The 23,324-nt window shown below is 36.5% G+C and overlaps 2 protein-coding genes across 2 annotated transcripts in view; both read left to right on the plus strand.

The window, feature by feature from the left end:
* Positions 1-4,050: 4,050 nt before the first annotated feature.
* LOC137653735 (uncharacterized) lies at positions 4,051-14,655 on the plus strand. Its single transcript, XM_068387350.1, has 2 exons — positions 4,051-4,279; positions 12,137-14,655. Exon 2 carries the CDS (start codon positions 12,160-12,162, stop codon positions 13,495-13,497), a length of 1,338 nt encoding a protein of 445 aa, XP_068243451.1. The 5' UTR covers positions 4,051-4,279; positions 12,137-12,159; the 3' UTR covers positions 13,498-14,655.
* Positions 14,656-20,912: 6,257 nt separating this feature from the next.
* Positions 20,913-23,324, plus strand: part of LOC137653736 (carboxypeptidase B-like) — a 61,752-nt gene continuing 59,340 nt past the window's right edge. The window contains exon 1 of the mRNA XM_068387352.1: positions 20,913-20,974. The gene's annotated coding sequence lies outside the window, so the exon portion shown is untranslated. The remainder of the gene's footprint in view (positions 20,975-23,324) is intronic.

Genomic DNA, 23,324 nt, shown 5'->3' on the forward strand with positions numbered 1-23,324 from the left:
ACCGCTGCGAGTCGGTGCAAATCTGCCTCGCTAAAAGAAATGGACTTTGTTTTTTTTTATAGTAGTGCTGTGGAGTGGGTGACTACGAGGAATAATTAACCTGGTATGTTGGCACTCCCCTGTCAATTTTTTTTTAATTTTTTTAATCTCAACCATTTCCTGTGCGTGCCCGTTTCCACTTATCATCTGTTTCCCAGTAGACTGGTGGGCGAGAAAAACAGCGTGAGAAACTTAGGTGATATTCAAATGAACATAATGACTCGGTGCCGATATCTAGTAAAGTTCGAGATCTAGGTGTATTTCTTGACTATAACCTGTCTAGGTGCCGATATCTAGTAAAGTTCAAGATCTAGGTGTATTTCTTGACTGTAACCTGTCTGTAAATGCCCAAATAAATAATGTAATAAAAAGTGCTGGTTATCATCTAAGAAATGTGTTTATGAAAAAAGTACCTGGACGGAAATTCTGTTAAGAAACTTTTGATAAACTGTGTTATTGCCAGGATTAACTACTGCAACTCTATCTACTACAATTTACCAAAAGTGCAACTTAAGAAATTACAAAACATAATAAACAGAGGAGAAAGACTGATAAAAGGTGCCCCACCTAGAGAAAGGATCACCCCTATACTAATCGATTTACACTGGCTGCCGATTAAAGCGAAAATTGAATTTAAAATATGTACAATAACCTACCACGTTATCAGAACCGGTCGTCCAAAATACTTAATCTTTGTTCTCTTCATTTATTTATTTCCTTTCCTCACTGGGCTATTTTTCCCTGTTGGAGCCCCTGGGCTTATAGCATCTTGCTTTTCCAACTAGGGTTGTAGCTTGGATAGTAATAATAATAATAATAAAAAGAATTGCTACACATTGCGCAGCCAACAAATCGTGTCGACACGAGAATAGTTACAGATGGCTTCAAACTGTTGGAACCTAGATATATGTCTACTTAGGCTCCAGAGCCTTTAAATATGCGGCCCCGAAAATATATAATAAGCTCCCACGAAACATTCGAATGATTGAAGACATTAAGGCTTTCAAGAGGAAACTGAAGACTTTCTTATCTCATGAGTCTTTTGACAGTGACGATTTAATAGTAAATGAACAATATATGATATGAAACGTTAAAGACTGAATGAACAAGGTAAAACGACAGTGGAGGTCCTGTAGAGAGTGGGGTTCCCCTGCTGTATGGGACCGGAAAAGCAGCCATCAAAGTAAAGTAAGTTGTGTCAATGACCTCTTCCCACGGCCGTAATTGTGGTTCTTATTTTGTATAATTTCAAAAGTTCAAACTTGTATCATATATTTTTATGTTGAACAGGCTGACGTAAGGCTTTTTACTGTTTATATATGAAAAATCTGTTCTAATGTTGTTACTGTTCTTGTAATATTTTATTCTAATTGTTTATTATTTCTCATATAGTTTCTTTATTTCCTTATTTCCTTTCCTCACTGGGCTATTTTTACCTGTTGGAGCCCTTGGCCTTCTAGCCTCCTGCTTTTCCAACTAGAGTTGTAGCTTAGCTAATAATAATAATAATAATAATAATAATAATAATACTATCGTTTAATAGAAAGGTCCACCAGTTCCACAGCACTGGGTTGCGGACATACTATCGTACAGTTGGCTTCATTAGTTCCGGTATACTTTGCGGAAACCTAATCAGATGTCTGGCAGCTGTACCCTGTAACACGTATCACTGAGCTTAGCCAAAGAAGAACTGTAGGAAACTCTGTCTGTTAAATAAAGTACATGAGCTTGCAAATGCGTGATCAAAAGCATTTCTACCAAGTACACGAAATGCTGCATAGAAAAATAATGTTATTTGCTTAACAGCACTTTGTAAAATTAATGAAAAAAAAATGATCACATGTTGACAAGCTCGGGTATACTTTGTTTTACAGGCAGCGTTGCACACAGTTTATCTTTTGCTAAAGATAGCGTCACCTGTTATAATGTATAGCTTTCTGTCAAGTGTACCGGAATTAACGAAGCCAGCTGTACTAGAATAAGTATAAACAATGGACAGTTCCACCATGTTATGATGTTAGCTAACGACAGTTTAAGCCTAGTTCTGACTTACAATACTTTCGTCATGAATGTTGTTGCCTTGCCACTCCCTTAATTCGAGGTCCTTTGTATAGGAAGATAAATCGTTTTTCAATCCTATATCTCAATTTTTTTCTGTAATAATTGCATATGTTCCACAACATTGTCTAGTCTTTACCACTCCCATCGCCTCCCTTGTACTTGAAAATAAAATCTCTACAATATCCACAAGCGAATGCAAACTTCATGCTTGTTACTTTGCTTCTTATGTCAACTTCATTAGTACCAGCTATGCTAACCAGTATGATACCAAGGTCATGGAAATTTAGTCTCCTTCCTCATCTGCATAATTTACTCGTTAATTTAATTATAGAAAATCCACCACTCCATTTATATTTTGTTATCTTGGGCTTCTGTTAAACCATGTTTCAGACATGTTCGTTTTAAAGCGACTTTGCATATAAATATGCAAGCCACGGGCTCTTGCGTTGGCAGGAATGGCAGCCCGCATTATTATTATTATTATTATTATTATTATTATTATTAGCTAAGCTACAACCCTAGTTGGAAAAGCAAGATGCTATAAGCCCAAGGGTTCCAACAGAGAAAAGTAGCCCAGTTAGGAAAGGAAGCAAGGAAAAATAAAATATTTTAAGAACAACCACACCACCAAAATAAATATTTCCTATACAAACTATAAAAACTTTAACAAAACAAGAGGAAGAGAAATAAGACAGAATAGTGTGCCCGAGAGTACCCTCAAGCAAGAGAACTCTAACCTAAGACAGTGGAAGACCATGGTACAGAGGCTAAGACAATAAATTGCATAGCATTCAGCCTTACTCTGTTCCCCACATCTGCATTGCCACTTTTCCAGACTTACATTTCCATTACCTCTTTAATGTTCATCTTGTTCTTTATTTAATTCGTCCATCATTCTGAACTCTTTTATAGCTTCTTTTACTGCCGTCATAAACCATTAAGAATGCCGTGCTAATCCGTGATAGATAACATGAAATATGCAAGAAACCCTTACCATATTTTTTCCGTGAGTTTATTTTCACATCCCGCTTTATAGTAGGGTACGCGCAATAAAAAGCTTATTACATCTCTCTGGTACCCGTTTATCTACGGACCCTGTTACTTATTTTTCTCGAGACTCATAAACATATGTGATTAGATTGGATATACATTTGGACTGAATGACCCAGCGCTGGGGCCCGGGAGTCCTTTCGTGCGGCTTTTCTGGTTGATTTTCTTGGCATATAGTTTCACACTTTCAAATATTTTTGTCTAATCGTCATTTTCTTGTAAAACAAGATGGCCTACCTCCTATAGGCCCATATTTCCAGTAGAATAGTAACAAATATAGGCCTATACTTCCAGTAGAATAGTAACACCTATGATAGGCTTATATTTCCAGTAGAATAGTAACACATATAGGCCTATACATCTAGTAGAATAGTAACACCTCCGATAAGCCTATATTTCTAGTAGAACAGTAATACCCCTATAGGCCAATACTTCCAGAATAGCAGTAATACCTCTTATAGGCCTATACTTCTAGAAGAGCAACATTACCTCCTATAGGCTTATACTTCCAGTAGAACAGTAACACCTCCTATAGGCCTAAATTTTCAGTATAACAATAATGCCTCATATAGCCCTATACTTCCAGTAGAACAGTAACACCTCTTAAAGGCTTATACCTCCATTAGAACAGTAACATCTACACTGTACAGGTAGTCCTAAACTTCCAGTAGAACAGTAACATCCCCTATAGGTCTATAATTCAAGTAGCGCAGTAATACCTCCTATAAGCCTACACTTCCAGTAGAACATTAAACATTTCTCTTAAGAAGCTTTCATCACCATTCGTGACTGCACGAAGATTACATCATAAAAATGTTTCCCATTATCTACTGCCGAGTTGATGTAAAACAAACTTGATAAGATAATACTCGGCCGCTCCTCAACCAGTCACCAGTTACTACACGATTACCTTCGGTGTATTTTCACTGGGTCTCCAATCCCTGCTAGAGGATACACACTAGCGGTCTAGGAGTTTCCTAGTAGAAAGGACTGCTTAAAGACAATATCCTCTTTTTCTTTGATTTGAAGAAGGTTATGAAGTTATATTCTTCACCAGACTTCTCGATCTTGGGGGAAAGTCGTATGGTTAAAAGGCATTTTCTCCAGGAACGTTCGAAGAATAAGGAAGGTTAGTGGTAGATTGATTAAATTGCAGTCACATACACGTGTGCACACACATACACACACATACATATATATATATAATTTATATATGTGTGTGTACACACACACACACACATATATATATATATATATATATATATATATATATATATATATGTGTGTGTGTGTGTGTGTATGTATATATGTATGTATGTATGTATGTATCTATGCAATATGTATGAATGTATATATGGTAGTAAGACGAGAGAGGATGTGAATAAAGATTAGATACAGAAAATGGTGATAGCAAGATATATGTGAAAGACTGGAAAGAGACTTGAATAAACTGTGTAATATATAAAATGATTGCTGAGCCAACTCTTCTTTATAGAAGTGAAGTGTAACGGTTGAGTCAAGTAAGAGAAGGATTAAAGTACTTTGTGATGGTTCGGTCACGTGGAGAGAATAGATAATACGGTAGTGAAAATAGTGTACAATTCAGAGGTGGTTGGAGTAGAGGAAGAACTATAAAAATTTGAATAGATGGTGTGACATGCAGGAAGCACAAGGGTGCTTGTAAGAGAAGCGTGAATAGTCCAGTCTGTGTAAGGGGTTCAACATGTTGCTGAGGAGCCTCCTGTGTAAGTGTGTGATGCAACTAATAATTTGGGATTTTTACTACACAACGAGTTCATCTACGACTTAGCAACAGTTAAAGTATGGGTGTGGAAGTCAGTGTTGATTTTCTCTAAAGTCACACCCCTCAGCCATTCTAGGAAATGGCTTACATACATTTATATATCTATATATATATATATATATATATATATATATATATATATATATATATATATATATATATATATACTGTATACATATATATATATATATATATATATATATATATATATATATATATATATATATACTGTATACATATATATATATATATATATATATATATATATATATATATATATATATATACTGTATATATATACTGTATATATATATATATATATATATATATATATATATATATATATATATATATATATATATATATATATATATATATATATACATACAGTATATATGACAGTGAATAAAGAAGGATGGTTGAATCTTCTTACTGTATAAGAATTAGTATTGTAATAAGTATAGCAGAGGCACTGAAATGGTTAATCATTACTTTATGCTACTGAAGTATGCGTGTACATTCAATTATGTATGGTTGATAATAATAATAATAATAATAATAATAATAATAATAATAATAATAAAGAAAAATAGGCAACATTAATAAGCGGGCTGCATTCCAGAGATAAGATACACTTAAGTGGAAATCTTTGGTGACGATAATGCGTTGCTCTCAAGTCCCACCCTCATGATGTTCAAATGCGTTTATCGTTAGACTGAGTTTTCCTCATTAATATTATTACCTCCACCAGCGAAGTTGGAAGGAGGTTATGTTTTCGCCCCTGTTTGTGTGTGTTTGTTTGTGAACAGCTTCCTGGCCACAATTTTAATCGTAGAGTAATGAAACTTACATGGATTAACTGTTATGTAAACAGCTGGAAATGATTACATTTTGGCAGGTCAAAGTCAAAGGTCAAGGTCACGGTCAAGTAAAATGCCCAATTCACGTAATCAGCAGTAAGTTTGGACATCGTTGTCACAGAGACTTCAAACTTGGTTCTTATTTGAGTGTATGAAAATCTACGCCAATTGATACATGTTAAGGTCAAAGGTCAAGGTCAAGAAATAAGCTGCCACGGTGGAGGTCTGCGCTCTACTGAATGCCCCTCTAGTTATTATTATTATTATTATTATTATTACTATTATTATTATTATTATTATTATTATTATTATTATTATTATGGAATTCAACGAACATTCGTTTGGAATTATTATAATTCAAAATGAACAAACATTTAGAAAGGACCAGTTTTGAAATATCATAAGGTATAAATCACAGATTACAGTAAAGGTCATAAGTCACGGATTACAGTAGATGTCATAAGCCATGGGTTACAGTAAAGGTCATAAGGCATAGATTCAACTAAAGGTCATAAGTCATGGATTACAGTAAAGGTCATAAATCCTATACCACAGTAAAGATCATAAATTATGGATTACAGTGGAGATCATACGTTACGAATTACAGTAGAGGTCATAATCCATGGGTTATAGTAAAGGTCATAAGATTCAAGTAAAGGTCATAAATCATGAATTCAAGTCAAGGTCATACGTCCTATATCCCAGTAAAGGTCATAAATCATGGATTACAGTAGAGATGATAAGTCACAGATTACAGTAGAGGTCATAAGATTCAAGTAAAGGTCAGTCATGGAATCAGGTCAAGGTCATACGTCCTATATCCCCGTAAAGGTCATAAATCATGGATTACAGTAGATGTCATAAGCCATGGATTACAGTAAAGGTCATAAGATTCAAGTAAAGGTCATAAATCATGAATTCAAGTCAAGGTTATACGTCCTATATCCCAGTAAAGGTCACAAATCATGGATTACAGTAGATGTCATAAGCCATGGATTACAGTAAAGGTCATAAGATTCAAGTAAAGGTCATAAATCATGAATTCAAGTCAAGGTCATACGTCCTATATCCCAGTAAAGGTCATAAATCATGGATTACAGTAGAGATGATAAGTCACAGATTACAGTAGAGGTCATAAGATTCAAGTAAAGGTCAGTCATGGAATCAGGTCAAGGTCATACGTCCTATATCCCCGTAAAGGTCATAAATCATGGATTACAGTAGATGTCATAAGCCATGGATTACAGTAAAGGTCATAAGATTCAAGTAAAGGTCATAAATCATGAATTCAAGTCAAGGTCATACGTCCTATATCCCAGTAAAGGTCATAAATCATGGATTACAGTAAAGATGATAAGTCACAGATTACAGTAGAGGTCATAAGATTCAAGTAAAGGTCAGTCATGGAATCAGGTCAAGGTCATACGTCCTATATCCCCGTAAAGGTCATAAATCATGGATTACAGTAGATGTCATAAGCCATGGATTACAGTAAAGGTCATAAGATTCAAGTAAAGGTCATAAATCATGAATTCAAGTCAAGGTTATACGTCCTATATCCCAGTAAAGGTCACAAATCATGGATTACAGTAGATGCCATAAGCCATGGATTACAGTAAAGGTCACAGATTCATGTAAAGGTCATAAATCATGAATTCAAGTAAAGGTCATAAGTCATAAATTCGAGTCAAGGTCATATGTCCCATATCCCAGTAAAGATCATAAATCATGGATTACAATAGATGCCATAAGCCATGGATTACAGTAGAGGTCATAAGATTTAAGTAAAGATCATAAATCATGAATTCAAGTAAAGGTCATAAGTCATAAATTCAAGTAAAGGTCATACGTCCCATATCCCAGTAAAGGTCATAAATCATGGATTATAATAGATGCCATAAGCCATGGATTACAGTAAAGGTCATAAGATTCAAGTAAAGGTCATAAGATTCAAGTAAAGGTCATAAGTCATGGATTCGAGTAAAGGTCATAAGTATTGAAAACCCAAAGATTGAAAATTACAAAAGCAAGTAAAGTTGACAATAATAATATTAATTTTCCTAATTACTTTGAATAAACAGATTTGTCTTAAGAGGTTTACTAAATAAGATATGTTATTATTTCACTAGCAATTAGCTAGAAACTGTTATCATTCATTTTAATCTCATCATGATTTCATATATTATTGATAAGATCTCTTATCAGTCTGTCATAGATTGTTCTTGGAATCAATTTCATTTGCTTTTAAAGGTTTAAGGTTTAAAGGCCGCAAATCCTTTCATGTTGAACAGGCAGACATAAGTCTTTTTATAGTTAATATCTGACATATCTGTTTTGACGTTGTTACTGTTTTAGAATGATTTATTGTTAATTTGTTCTCATCGTTTATTCATTTCCTTATTTCCTTTCCTCACTGGGCTATTTTTCCCTATTGGAGCCCTTGGGCTTATAGCATCTTGCTTTTCCAACTAGGGTTGTAGCTTAGCAAATAATAATAATAATAATAATAATAATAATAATAATAATAATAATAATAATAGAAAGGTTTTCTTTATCTACATACGTAAAGCCGCGATTATTCCAATTTTCAAAAGATTTTATAATAGATTAGTTTTTGGTTTTATCTTTTGATATATTGATTTTTTTTTCTTTTTGGCCTCTTAAGAATAGATAACTCAGATAAACTCGCCAACGGCAGTTTCGGAAATCATTTAATCTTATTTTTCGTATTCCTTTATTTTATGACGTTTAGAAACCAAAAGTTTTGATCAGTACGAATCAAGAAGAAGAGATTTCTCTAAGCAACAGGAAACTGTGCTGGCATAAGGCCAACTTGACCTATCAATCGCTGGCACTGATATATTAAAGAAAAAAAGAGTTGCACGCATACCACAAGCAGCAAAGCTCAATGAAGCCTTTCGAAGTACATACATATATATACCAAGGCACTTTCCCCAATTTTGGGGGTTAGCCGACATCAACAAATGAAACAAAAACAAAAAGGGGACCTCTACTCTCTACGTTCCTCCAGCCTAACAAGGGACTCAACCGAGTTCAGCTGATACTGCTAGGGTGCCACAGCCCACCCTCCCACATTATCCACCACAGATGAAGCTTCATAATGCTGAATCCCCTACTGCTGCTACATCTGCGGTCATCTAAGGCATCGGAGGCAGCAGCAGGGCCTACCGGAACTGCGTCACAATCGCTCGCCATTCATTCCTATTTCTTGTCTCTCTCACATCTATCCTCCTATCACCCAGAGCTTCCTTCACTCCATCCATCCACCCAAACCTTGGCCTTCCTCTTGTACTTCTCCCATCAACTCTTGCATTCATCACCTTCTTTAGCAGACAGCCATTTTCCATTCTCTCAACATGGCCAAACCACCTCAACACATTCATATCCACTCTAGCTGCTAACTCATTTCTTACACCCGTTCTCACCCTCACCACTTCGTTCCTAACCCTATCTACTCGAGATACACCAGCCATACTCCTTAGACACTTCATCTCAAACACATTCAATTTCTGTCTCTCCGTCACTTTCATTCCCCACAACTCCGATCCATACATCACAGTTGGTACAATCACTTTCTCATATAGAACTCTCTTTACATTCATGCCCAACCCTCTATTTTTTACTACTCCCTTAACTGACCCCAACACTTTGCAACCTTCATTCACTCTCTGACGTACATCTGCTTCCACTCCACCATTTGCTGCAACAACAGACCCCATGTACTTAAACTGATCCACCTCCTCAAGTAACTCTCCATTCAACATGACATTCAACCTTGCACCACCTTCCCTTCTCGTACATCTCATAACCTTACTCTTACCCACATTAACTCTCAACTTCCTTCCCTCACACACTCTTCCAAATTCTGTCACTAATCGGCCAAGCTTCTCTTCCGTGTCTGCAACCAGTACAGTATCATCCGCAAACAACAACTGATTTACCTCCCATTCCTGGTCATTCTCGTCTACCAGTTTTAATCCTCGTCCAAGCACTCGAGCATTCACCTCTCTCACCACTCCATCAACATACAAGTTAAACAACCACGGTGACATCACACATCCCTGTCTCAGCCCCACTCTCACCGGAAACCAATCACTCACTTCATTTCCTATCCTAACACATGCTTTATTACCTTTGTAGAAACTTTTCACTGCTTGCAACAACCTTCCACCAACTCCATATAACCTCATCACATTCCACATTGCTTCCCTATCAACTCTATCATATGCTTTCTCCAGATCCATAAATACTACATACACTTCCTTACCTTTTGCTAAATATTTCTCGCATATCTGCCTTACTGTAAAAATCTGATTCATACAACCCCTACCTCTTCTAAAACCACCCTGTATTTCTAAGATTGCATTCTCTGTTTTATCCTTGATCCTATTAATCATTACTCTACCATACACTTTTCCAACTACGCTTAACAAACTAATACCTCTTGAATTACAACACTCATGCACATCTCCCTTACCCTTATATAGTGGTACAATACATGCACAAACCCAATCTACTGGTACCATTGACAACACAAAACACATATTAAACAATCTCACCAACCATTCAAGTACAGTCACACCCCCTTCCTTCAACATCTCAGCTCTCACACCATCCATACCAGACGCTTTTCCTACTCTTGTTTCATCTAGTGCTCTCCTCACTTCATCTATTGTAATCTCTCTCTCATTCTCATCTCCCATCACTGGCACCTCAACACCTGCAACAGCAATTATATCTGCCTCCCTATTATCCTCAACATTCAGTAAACTTTCAAAATATTCCGCCCATCTTTTCCTTGCCTCCTCTCCTTTTAACAACCTTCCATTTCCATCTTTCACTGTCTCTTCAATTCTTGAACCAGCCTTCCTTACTCTCTTCACTTCTTTCCAAAACTTCTTCTTATTCTCTTCATATGAATGACCCAATCCCTGACCCCACCTCAGGTCAGCTGCCCTCTTTGCCTCACGTACCTTGCGCTTTACTTCCACAATTTTCTCTCTATATTTTTCATACTTCTCTATACTATTACTCTACAGCCATTCTTCAAAAGCCCTCTTTTTCTCTTCCACTTTCACCTTCACTCCTTCATTCTACCATTTACTGCCCTTCCTCATGCTGCCTCCAACAACCTTCTTGCCACACACATCACTTGCAATCCCAACAAAATTTTCTTTTACTAACTTCCACTCCTCCTCTAAATTGCCAGTTTCTCTTACTTTCACTTCGTCATATGTCATTTTCAACCTTTCCTGATATTTACTTTTTACCCCCGGTTTCATTAGCTCTTCAACCCTCACTAGCTCCCTTTTACATCCACCTACTCTATTCCCCCACTCTTTTGCTACAACTCATTTTCCTTCCACCAAAAAAGGATCAGACATACCGTTAGCCATACCCCTAAACACGTGCACGTCTTTCAATCTTCCAAACATTCTTTTGGTTATCAACGCATAATCCATTAATACCCTTTCTACTACTCTTCCATTTGTCACTCTTACCCATGTATACTTATTTTTATCTTTCTTTTTGAAAAACCTATTACTTATCACCATCTCTTGCTCAACACATATATCTACCAGTCTCTCACCACTCTCATTTTCACCTGGTACGCCATAGTTCCTAATGACACCTTCTACCTCTCCAGCGCCCACTCTAGCATTTAAGTCACCCATGACAACTACATAATTCCTTCTACCCAGTCCTTCTACACACCTAGGTAATTCATTCCAGAACTCATTCCACTCTTCTTCACTTTTCTCACTACCTGGCCCATACACACTGACAAACGCCCAACATTCCCTACCCAACCTAACCCTTACCCACATTAACCTAGATGATATCTCCTTCCATTCCACTACTTTACCTGTCATCCTTTCGAAGTAATAATGAAATAAATGTGTGGCCTATTGGAAAAGTCCCTGCCTGACGTTCTGTTGGACATGAGGTCGAATCCTGCTCAAACTTGATAGTTTCTTGTAGTGTCTGCAACCTCACCATCCTTATGAGCCCATAGGTCTACCTACTGAGTCATCAGAAGCCATTGCCTGGCCCTCCCTGGTCCTAGCTTGGGCTGAGAGTGGGTTTGGACGCTAATCATAAGGGTATGTAGTCAGTCTGTAGGATATTGTCACTGTCCCTTGGCTTTGCCATTCATTATTATTATTATTATTATTATTATTATCATTATTATTATTATTATTATTATTATTATTATTAAAAACAGATATGTCAGATATAAATTATAAAAAGATTTATTCTTTAGAGTTTTATAGTTTTTATAGTTTTTATTTTTTTTCAGAGGCAGCCTAAAAACTCGAAAAGATGTTCCCAGTTCCCAATTATTCCTATCCACCAGACGTCAATGATGACCTTGACATTGACTTTAGCCAGTTCGAGTTACACCCTCGTCAGGAAACATCAAATCCTCTCTACTTCGATGATGAAACATCGCCGTCAGGTTTGTTGGGAAACGGTACATTCTCAAGGGGTGTAAGGCAGCCCCTCCCTACCAGATGGTCCCCACCATCACCCCCCGGCTACCCGCCAGATACCCAATCAGGCTTTCATCCACCCCAACAACATGACCAACCACACACATCCTTCCTTCATTCTGGATATCAAATGGGTTATTCACCATATCCTACAGACTCAAGAACTGGCAACCATTTCCCCCAAAACACCAGTGATCAGAATTCCTTCGCAGCAGGAGGTAGGCCCCCTTCTCCATGCGAATCAATTTCAGACCGATTTACGGCAGTAATGTTGAACCCTCCTGATGAGCCACCTCGTCGATCAGGAGTTGGTCAGAGAGATGGACAATATTACAGGAGGCCACCAAGCAGAGAGCAGCCACCTGCACAAGATCATTATAGACCAGAACCGCATCCTCGGTCTCAGTACTATCCAGCACCTATGCACCACCCACATGATGAACATCGTCCCCAACCTCAGCCACTAGATGGAATAACTACAATGGCACCAAACAGACATCCTCCCCCTAGAAGTTTTCCTCCACCGCCCCCTCACAGACCAGGCTATTCATCACCTCGTCAAGAGTTTTTACCCCAATACGAACAAAATGGCAGATTACCACCAAGAGATTCTTCAAATCCATCAGATAATCGAACTGCACCACGTCCTCCGACGCCACCAGCAATGCCTGAACCTAAGGGCCCTGCTCAAAATTCTCCTAAAAACATTAGCAATAGCATGCCCAATAATGGTGGGCCACCAGGTGCCATCAAACCTCCTGGAACCAAGGAGGAATCCTTTCCCTCAGGGAGAGATAATGCGTTTCGGAAGACACTTCCCACAAATGCAGAAAGAACAGCTCAGCCTCCCATAGCCCCAGAGCATAGACGGAGAAGTCACAGTTTCAGAGGAAACAGATCCCAACAACATCAAGAAGAGAGATCCAGGGCACTTTCCACCCCCGCAAGAAAACCACCTGAGAAGATTCGGCACTTTGTTCCTTACGATCCCAAGACACCTTCTACTCCCTTGCCAGATTACGATGAGGAGGCAACCTGCGAGTATATACCAGAGCCAGATTACGAAGATGATGTCGTACGGGCATACGTGCCTCGGCCAGATTACGGAGCTGGGGAGGTACGTGCATATGTACCGAGGCCAGATTATGTGAATAATCGAAATCAATAATAATTTAGTCTTCTTCACTATGAATACGAATTTGTCAATTTGTCAGCAGGCACATAAATGTTTTGTATTTTTAGAGTTTTTTGCTACTGATTAAACTCTTTTTGGATAAATTTACCAAATCCCTCCTGTCAGATTCAAATTTGATGTAAGGCCCACAACTAGATTTTATACTGTGGCCGTTACATCCAAAAATTGAGCATGAGCTATTAACCTTCATATCTCATGCCCTCTTTTCAGATTTCCAATTTTTATGTACATTTTGGAATAAATATATATTTTGTAAATTATTCTACATAGAATGTTAAAAATTGTTTTAGCCGTTTGAGGACCTGATGAAGCACGTTGGCTTCACGCTCACGACTGGGAGAGGGTTAATGAAATTGTACCAACCGTGTGTCACACAATTGTACATAATTCCTTTTGCATATATTATGCTTGTATCTTCGCTCTTCCCTCGCACTAAACGAACATGAAAATTCATGTCTGCTGTTTTCCTCTGTAACATTGTCTGTCTTGTTAACTTGTTATGTCCTGTTGCCTTGAGGTTTTGTATATAAAGGAGTGTGTTCTATAATAATATAACTCAGTTGATTGCTTCCTGCCTTTGAGTTCACAACCCTCTCTCGGCACCGTCACAAAATATAGGTTTCTCTAATGGAAGTGTCACACAGAAAAGGTCTCCTGAAAGAATTTATCATAATGTAGCTGTGTTTACAGTTGGTCAATAAAAGTGGCACAAAGTAAATCTCATGTAAATGTGGTTAACGGATATGAACAATTCTGAGTTAGGTACAAAAAAAAAAAAAAAAAAAAAAAAGTTGGGTCCTCGATACAAAGAAATATATGGACTGAGTGAATTTCGTGTTATAGATTTTTTTTAACAATTCCTCATAAAGATTTTTCTTTCTATTTTTAGTCTAATTTATTTCCAACATTGATAGCCATAACTATCATGAAGTCAGATGACATAAGTCTTTAAACTAGAATGCCTAAAATCTGTAAATAAACGCAAATATGTGACTGCTTGCAACGTCTTTTTATGTTCAAATTTTCCTTATTTTAATGATATATCAAATAATGTTTGTAATAAGTACATGACTTCACTGTACAGGAAATACTGTATATCTTTTCTCCTGTTTTCAAAAATAAAGATAAAAATGATAGTCAACTGGAGATATTGCAATGTATTATCCTTCCAATCATACATTGTATTATTATTATTATTATTACTATCCAAGCTACAACCCTAGTTGAAAAAGCAAGATGCTATAAGCCCAGGGGCTCCAACAGGGAAAAATAGCCCAGTGAGGAAAGGAAATAAGGAAATAAATAAATGAAGAGAACAAATTAACAATAAATCATTCTAAAATAAGTAACAACGTCAAAACAGACATGTCATTTATAAACTATTAACAACATCAATAACAAATGACATTTGTCGTTAACTTGTAGAAGGAGAATGCTCATATAATACTGTTCTCTGGCCCCTGTTGAAATTCAACTCAAACAATATACTTTATCATGAAGTTTCCTTATTTACTTAATCTTTAATTAGATATCAGGATTATATATATGCATGGTACCTTTATAGCTTGCCTATTTGATCCCATTTTAGCCTTAAACGTTTGATAATATATATAGGAACATTGATGGCAGGAGTAGATTGGAAATTTTTCAAATTCGATGGTGGGGTCATGAGGACGGCAGGGAGTGCTTGTTGGTATAAAGGGGAAAGAAGAAGGAATATCATTAGCAAGTGATAAAGATATAAAAGTTTAATAAAGGAAAAAAAAATAGATTTAGGGGATGGGTGCTCAGTTGCATAGTATAAGAAGCTAGTTGAGCCCCCAAAAGGATGTGTAGGGTTGTGAAAGATAAAGTGATACAAATCATTAAAACAGAGGACACAAGGTGAATGAGAACTTGAGGGAGATATACTATAATAGGTAAAGAGCGAAAGGTAAATCAGCAAAAAGCTCTCAAAATTAGAAAATGAAAGTAAAGAAGAGTTTTTGAAAATGAATGAAGTCATGAGTCAGTGTAGTGAGCATCTGAAGAATTGTTGACTGGAGGATAAACGATCGGCCAAATCAAGTGAGGCAAAACTTGACACATTATTATTATTAACTGCTAAGCTACAACCCTAGTTGGAAAAGTAGGATGCTATAAGCCCAGGGGCCCCAACAGGGAAAATAACCCAGTGAGGAAAGGAAACAAGGGAAAAAATATTTTAAGAAGAGCAACAACATTAAAATAAATATTTCCTAAATAAACTATAAAGACATTAACATAACAAGAGGAAGAGAAATAAGATAGAATAGCGTGCTCGAGTGTACCCTCAAGCAAGAGAACTCTAACCCAAGACTGTGGAAAACCATGATACAGAGGCTACCCAAGACAAGAGGACAATGGTTTGATTTTGGATTGTCCTTCCCCTAGAAGAGCTGCTTACTATAACTAAAGAGTCATTATTGCAAGGTACAGAATGCTAGTGGAAATGAATGTTGGTAATACAAGAACACATCTATTGCAAGGAGCAGAATGCTAATGGAAATGAATGTTGGTAATACAAGAACACATCTATTGCAAGGAGCAGAATGCTAGTGGAAATGACGGTTGGTAATACAAGAACCCATTTATTGCAAGGAGTAGCATGCTAGTGGAAATGAATGTTGGTAATACAAGAACCCATTTATTGCAAGGAGTAGCATGCTAGTGGAAATGAATATTGGTAATACAATAACACATCTATTGCAAGGAGTAGAATGCTAGTGGAAATGACTGTTAATAATAAAAGAAAGTCAACTCAAAGGTCCGAAAAAGGTAAGACACCAGGTTATCAGATTACAAGTGAGATGCTGATGTGTGGTTTGGCCTATTGATAGTGTGGTTGAGTAGCTGATTAGGTTATTCTTATCATTATTTTTATTATTATCATTATTATTATTATTATTATTATTAAATGCCAAGCTACAACCCTAGTTGGAAAAGCAGGATGCTATAAGCCCAGGGGACCCAACAGGGAAAATAGCCCAATGAAGAAAGGAAACAAGGAAAAATAAAATATTCTAAGAATAGTAATAACATTAAGATAAATATTTCCTAGATAAACTATAAAAAACTTTAACAAAACAAGGGGAAGAGAAACTAGATAGAACAGTGCTCCCCAATGTACCCTCAGGCAAGAGAACTCTAACCCAAGACAGTGGAAGACCATGACACTACCCAAGACTAGAGAACAATGGTTTGGTTTTGGAGTGTCCTTCTCCTAGAAGAGCTGCTTACCATAGCTGAAGAGTCTCTTCTACCCTTACCAAGAGGAAAGTAGCCACTGAACAACTACAGTGCAGTAGTTAACCCCTTGAATGGAGAAGAATTGTTTGGTAATCTCAGTGTTGTCAGGTGTATGTGGACAGAGGAGAATCTGTAAAGAATAGGCCAGACTATTCGATGTATGTGTAGGCAAAGGGAAAGTGAACCGTAATAAGAGAGAAGGATCCAATGAAGTACTGTCTGGCCAGTCAAAGGACCCCATAACTCAGATATATTTGGTGGAGGAAAAGGAATGGGTGACAGAGAAAAAATGGTTGTTATCTTAATTAAAAGAAAATGTGATAAAATCAATTGTAAGAATTATAGGGAAATAACTTAATCTGATATAACAGGGAAAGCATATAGTAGTATTTGAGATTGTAAAGTATGACTGGTGACAGCACTGTTAGGGGAATAGGCCTAAATGTGTGATTTTAGATAACGAAGACCAAGTAAAATGTGATAAAGTCAATTGTAAGAATTATAGGGAAATAACTTAATCTGATATAACAGGGAAAGCATATAGTACTATTTGAGATTGTAAAGTATGACTGGTGACAGCATTGTTAGGGGAATAGGCCTAAATGTGTGATTTTAGATAACGAAGACCTAGTATTTGCTATGATACAATTGTGTGATACAAGGTCTATAGAACTATACTCTATAGACCTTGGTGTGATAAGTATGAAAGTAAAGGAGAAGTTATATGTAGCCTACATGGACCCAGAAGAAGCTTATAATAGAATTGATAGAACGAAAATGAGAAGGATGATAAGAATATATGGTGCAGAACTGTAGATGATAGACTGTTATAGGTAGTAGGTTGGCCAGGGCACCAGCCACCCATTGAGATACTACCACTAGAGAGTTATGGGGTCCTTTGACTGACCAGACAGTACTTCATTGGATCCTTCTCTCTGATTACGGTTCACTTTCCCTTTGCCTACACATACACCGAATAGTCTGGCCTATTCTTTACAGATTCTCCTCTGTCCTCATACAACTGACAACACTGAGATTGCCAAACAATTCTTCTTCACCCAAGATGTTAACTGCTGCACTGTAATTGTTTAGTGGCTACTTTCCTCTTAGAAAGGGTAGAAGAAACTCTTTAGCCATGGTAAGCAGCTCTTCCAGAAGGAAACTCCAAAATCAAACCATTGTTCACTAGTCTTGGGTAGTGCCATAGTCTCTGTACCATGGTCTTCCACTGTCTTGGGTCAGAGTTCTCTTGCTTGAGGGTACACTCTGGAACACTATTCTATATAATTCATCTTCTTGTTTTGTTAAAGTTTTTATAGTTTATATAGGAAATATTTATTTTAATGTTACTGTTCTTAAAATATTTTATTTTTCCTTGCTTCCTTTCCTCATTGGGCTATATTCCCCGTTGGGGCCACTGGGCTTATAGCATTCTGCTTTTACAACTAGGGTTGTAGCTTAGCAAGTAATAATCATAATAATAATAACAAGCAATAAAATATATGATGGAAGCAAAGCGTATGTTGGAGTAAGTAGCCGGCACGACCCTAGACCGTGGTAGCCAGGGAAGTTACTGTTTTGGAGTAAGAGTGGTTCTGAGACTGGGTTAAATCTGGGGTGCAGAAATCTATGGTTATCTACGGATACGTCCCTGATTATACACGATATCTCAGGATAGTCGTACCGAGGGTTAGAACCCCGAGATACCTGACGGTAATTCTCTTGTAATATCACTCGCAGAAATATTATACAGTAGGAAGCAGCCGAAGGGAACTTCCATCAGGACGACATGGCTATCTCACCCAAAAATAGATTTTTCCTACGTCAAAATTCGTTATATTTTCATGGCTGTTCAGTATCTATTCGGATGGATTGATGCAAAAGGTTTGCGAAAGGATAGTGGATATATTAGAAAATGTTTGAGGTAGTAGCATGAACTGTGAATAAGATTTGGAATGGTTGATAGGGATAATAATAAGAAACTCCAGATGGTAAAAAATCTTGAAAATGTTTGTAAGATGAGAAAGTTGAGAATAACCATGAGCAAGAGTTAGATAATAAGATTAAAAAGAAACCGTGAAAATGTAATAATGAACATTAAGGGAAGTGGTTGATTGAATTATCTAGTGTCAATATAACAAGTATCAAGATGAAAGATGAGGTGAGTTTCGGAATAAACAAAAAAGGTAGCATGAAATGTGTAAAAGATTCGTAAGAGTCTTGAGCTCTCTGTGGAAAATAAGGTAGGAATACATGAAGGGATAGTTGAACCAACTCTCCTGTATGGATGTGAAGTGTTGATGTTGAATGTGAAGGAAAGAAAAGTGGTTCAACCTACTGAGGTTAACCGTTTGCAGAGTATATTTGGCATGAGAAATTTTAGTAAAGTGAATATGTTGAGCTACGTTCTCTTGCTTTAGGGTACACTCGGGTACACTATTCTATCTAATTTCTCTACCTATTGTTTTGTTAAAGTTTATATAGTTTATATAGGAGATATTTATTCTAATGCTGCTACTCTTTGTAAAACACTTTATTTTTCCTTTTTTTCCTTTCCTCACTGGCTATTTTCCCTGTTGGAGCCCCCTAGGCTTAAAGCATCCTGCTTTTCCAACTAGGGTTGTAGCTTGGCAAATAATAATAACAACAACAACAATAATAATAATAATAATAATAATAATAATACGTGGAAGTGTTTAAAAGGTTAGCATTGGCGAAATGACGGATTTAAGTATTTCGATGTGGTTTTGTAAGGTGGAAAGTTGTGCGAAAATATGTTAAAGGAAAAGAGTGTACAATTCAGAGGCGGTAGGAGTAGAGGAAAAAAACTATAAGGGGTTGAATAGATGGTTGAGAAACAAATTGGAAAGAAAGAGCCTTGATACTGGAAGTTTTACAGCACAGGCTTTCATCCACGATTCAGTAGTTAAAGGGCGTATGTGGTAATCACTTTTATTTGAAGCCGGAGACCCCATGTTAGAGAAGACACCTCAATTACATACACACGCACACACACACACACGCGCGCGCACACACACATTTTATATATATATATATATATATATATATATATATATATATATATATATATATATATATATATATATATATATATATATATATATATATATAAAGAGAGAGAGAGAGAGAGAGAGAGAGAGAGAGAGAGAGAGAGAGAGAGAGAGATCAACGCAATGTCAACATCAATAAATTACTAAACATGCTACTGAGTAACAAACGTGGTGAAAATTCGATTACACTCAACTTAAGCAGATACAAAAAATTCGACCTTGTGACCTCACCATACAGTCAGTGTCTGAAATTTTCCTTTATTGGTTGGGAATTACGGGCTGGGTTGGACGAAAAAACTAGTTTTTCTTTACAAAAAAAAAAGAAGAAAAAAAACTGGTACTAGGATAAGCTAGCTGGCGGGAAGGGCTTCCCTCTCAGCCGAGTCGATATAATCTAAGCAACGTTTGAAAAACAATATAGTTTCCCATTTATTATAGACGAAATATTGAAAGAATATACTTATATGCAACCCCTTAAGATAATCTTATACTAACGTACTTAATCAGCAGCCCCGTCTGTTAACAGAGTATTGTAAGTCTTCCTTTCACTAACAAAAACTATCAAAGCTGTGATGCAAAAGGTCTCATTAATAGAAGAAGTGGAAACTCAAAATAGCAACATCCCAGTTGTCGAACCTGCTTGTCAAACGGTTCGAAGAGGCAAAGTCAGCCACAAATACATAAGGTTTGTGAACAATGAAGCCCGGCCTACAAAAGACAAGCGAGAACAGACTTTCTTCGAACCGTTCGACGACCGTGTTCGACAACCAAATTCCCCGTTCACACGTTCGAACATCACTTCAAGCACTGTTTGTCGAACCACGTTCGACAAACCGTTCGACAGTGTTAAGCCCGCTTTAGACCAAAGAAGCATTCAAAAAGCGAGAAAACGTTTTTTTGGCGGAAAAATTAGGCTGATGTTTGCGTTGGAGAAGTAAGAAATTGAGATGTGAGGAGTAAGAAGTCCAGAGTCACAGGAGAGAGAGAGAGAGAGAGAGAGAGAGAGAGAGAGAGAGAGAGAGAGAGAGAGAGAGAGATCTGAGACTCGAACTCAGAGTCGAAGAGAAAAATATTATTATCAGTCAGTCTGGCTGTGGAGACCGTAGGAGAAGGTAGTGTTACATATTCTCTGTTTGGTTCTCGTTGTGCTGTGATAGGAAGTTTGTGTTTTTTTCATGTTGTGTTTGTTTCATTCTACGCATTTCAATACAATGAATTGTATTTATCGTGATCATTGGTGTTTAAAAGATTGTAGACGATACAAAACTAATTGCATGCATTTATAACTTGTAATTTTTAATAGTTTTTGACGAGTCTTCGCTTCGATGGAGAAATGCAGTTCGAAATTTTGTTTACCGTACATCGATTTTTTTTTTATGATGTGTGTAAACTACTCTCTCTCTCTCTCTCTCTCTCTCTCTCTCTCTCTCTCTCTCTCTCTCTCTCTCCAGAGTAAACTTTTGTAAACTAGTTTTTTTTCCTATTTTTACTCTAGTTTGAGTGACTGTCCTCTGATAAGTGATTTGCCTTGAGCCGCTTTTGCCAAATGGCGTTTAGAACGACATTTCTCCCTTTTTATCAATGGAACCTTTCATGATTTAGATTACCTAAGCTATGTATGTTTGTACACACAAACGCGCTCGCGCGCACGTAATTTACCTCCAGTTCTGTAGCTTTACAATGCATGTACAAAGATAACAGAAGAAATTTTTCCTGTTAGTATTAACTAACTATTTATGACCACAAATGGCATCACACTGATTATCTCAGAGAGAGAGAGAGAGAGAGAGAGAGAGAGAGAGAGAGAGAGATAGCGTGTTACACATGCATCCTTCCCAGATATTTTCCCAAGTTTTACCACACTATGATTTCGTAATGGGAAGTGGCCAAGACAGGATTTGTTTTATCATTTAGTTACTTGAAATTTGTTTCTCTGAAACGCGTATATATATATATATATATATATATATATATATATATATATATATATATATATATATATATATACATTTATATATGTATATATATTTATATATACATAAATACAGTATATATATATATATATATATATATATATATATATATATATATATATATATATATATATATTATATATATTTATATGTATAATTAAATATATATATATATATATATATATATATATATATATATATATACATTTACATTTACTACCTATTATATATTTTATATTATGTTTAATATATTACATATATGATATGTAGAATTCTTTAGGCCTTGAGTTTTGCCTTCGGCATGCCACTAATATGTAAGGAATACTTGCACCATTTAAGTGGGGGTGGGTGGATGGGGAGACAAGAGGTTTCTGTTTAGCCGATGTTGAAGGTCGTTTGTCGAGATGTAATGAAGGAGAACCGCCGGGGGATGGAAAATAGGACGATAAAGAAGGAATAAGAAACAACAGAATAAAGAAGATAGAAAGGGAATGGGTAATAACAGAATAAGGAAAATGGAGAGGGAATAAGTAAAAGCAGAATAAGTAGGATAGAGAGGCAATAAGGAGCCGAATAAAAACACGGTTAAAAATTTAAGTGGAGAATGAGAGTATGAATGAAACTAGCGTTGATTTACCATCAGAATACGGAGTGAGAAATATTACAAACACAGAGGCAACAAATGTAAACCATTCTCTCTCTCTCTCTCTCTCTCTCTCTCTCTCTCTCTCTCTCTCTCTCTCTCTCTCTCTTTTCCAGCAGTCACGACGGCTAAGTTTTGTTTAAGAGTATAAATGAGTTTTAGCTTTCATCTCAATGCATGCAATATTTGTTCTTAATCATGGCTCATTGCGTATATATATATTTTATCTTTTCGTGTACATGCGTACACAGGTTGGATATGGTAATGATAATAATAGTTAAAGTACGTGGCATTTTCAGTACAAGATCATTAACCGGAAAACGAAGCGTTATACATAACGGTACTGTAACATCGTTACCAAATGTATAACGGAAAAGTACATATTATTATTATTATTATTATTATTATTATTATTATTAAGTTAAGAGCGTAATCGCACACTTTTCGCAACTGGGAAACAGCGTGTCAATGAAGAACATACACTAGGCCTAATCTTGTAATGCGGAAGAAAATGGTGTTTTTAAATTTGCAGCATTAACATAGACCTATAGACGGTTTCCCTTGTTATTTTTATAAACGTTAGTTGCTTTTTAGTTATATATAACAGTAAATTTTCTTGGTATCCTACCTACAGAATCCTTTATGGGACCTTACATATAGTAGTTAGTAGTGGAAGGACAATTTTGATTATGCCATTTAGAAATTGTCAATATTGTGATCATACTGCGGACGAAATTATAGAATGTAAGAAAAAAAGTTCGGCTTATCCTAGTCTGTTAAAACTCTCTCTCTCTCTCTCTCTCTCTCTCTCTCTCTCTCTCTCTCTCTCTCTCTCTCTCTCTCTCT

This window comes from Palaemon carinicauda, chromosome 14 (assembly GCF_036898095.1).
Source record: "Palaemon carinicauda isolate YSFRI2023 chromosome 14, ASM3689809v2, whole genome shotgun sequence".
Classification (NCBI taxonomy): Eukaryota; Metazoa; Arthropoda; class Malacostraca; order Decapoda; family Palaemonidae; genus Palaemon; species Palaemon carinicauda.

What these genes read in the sequence shown, in the direction of transcription:
- LOC137653735 (XM_068387350.1), top strand. Translation starts at nt 12,160, where the DNA reads ATGTTCCCAGTTCCCAATTATTCCTATCCACCAGACGTCAATGATGAC.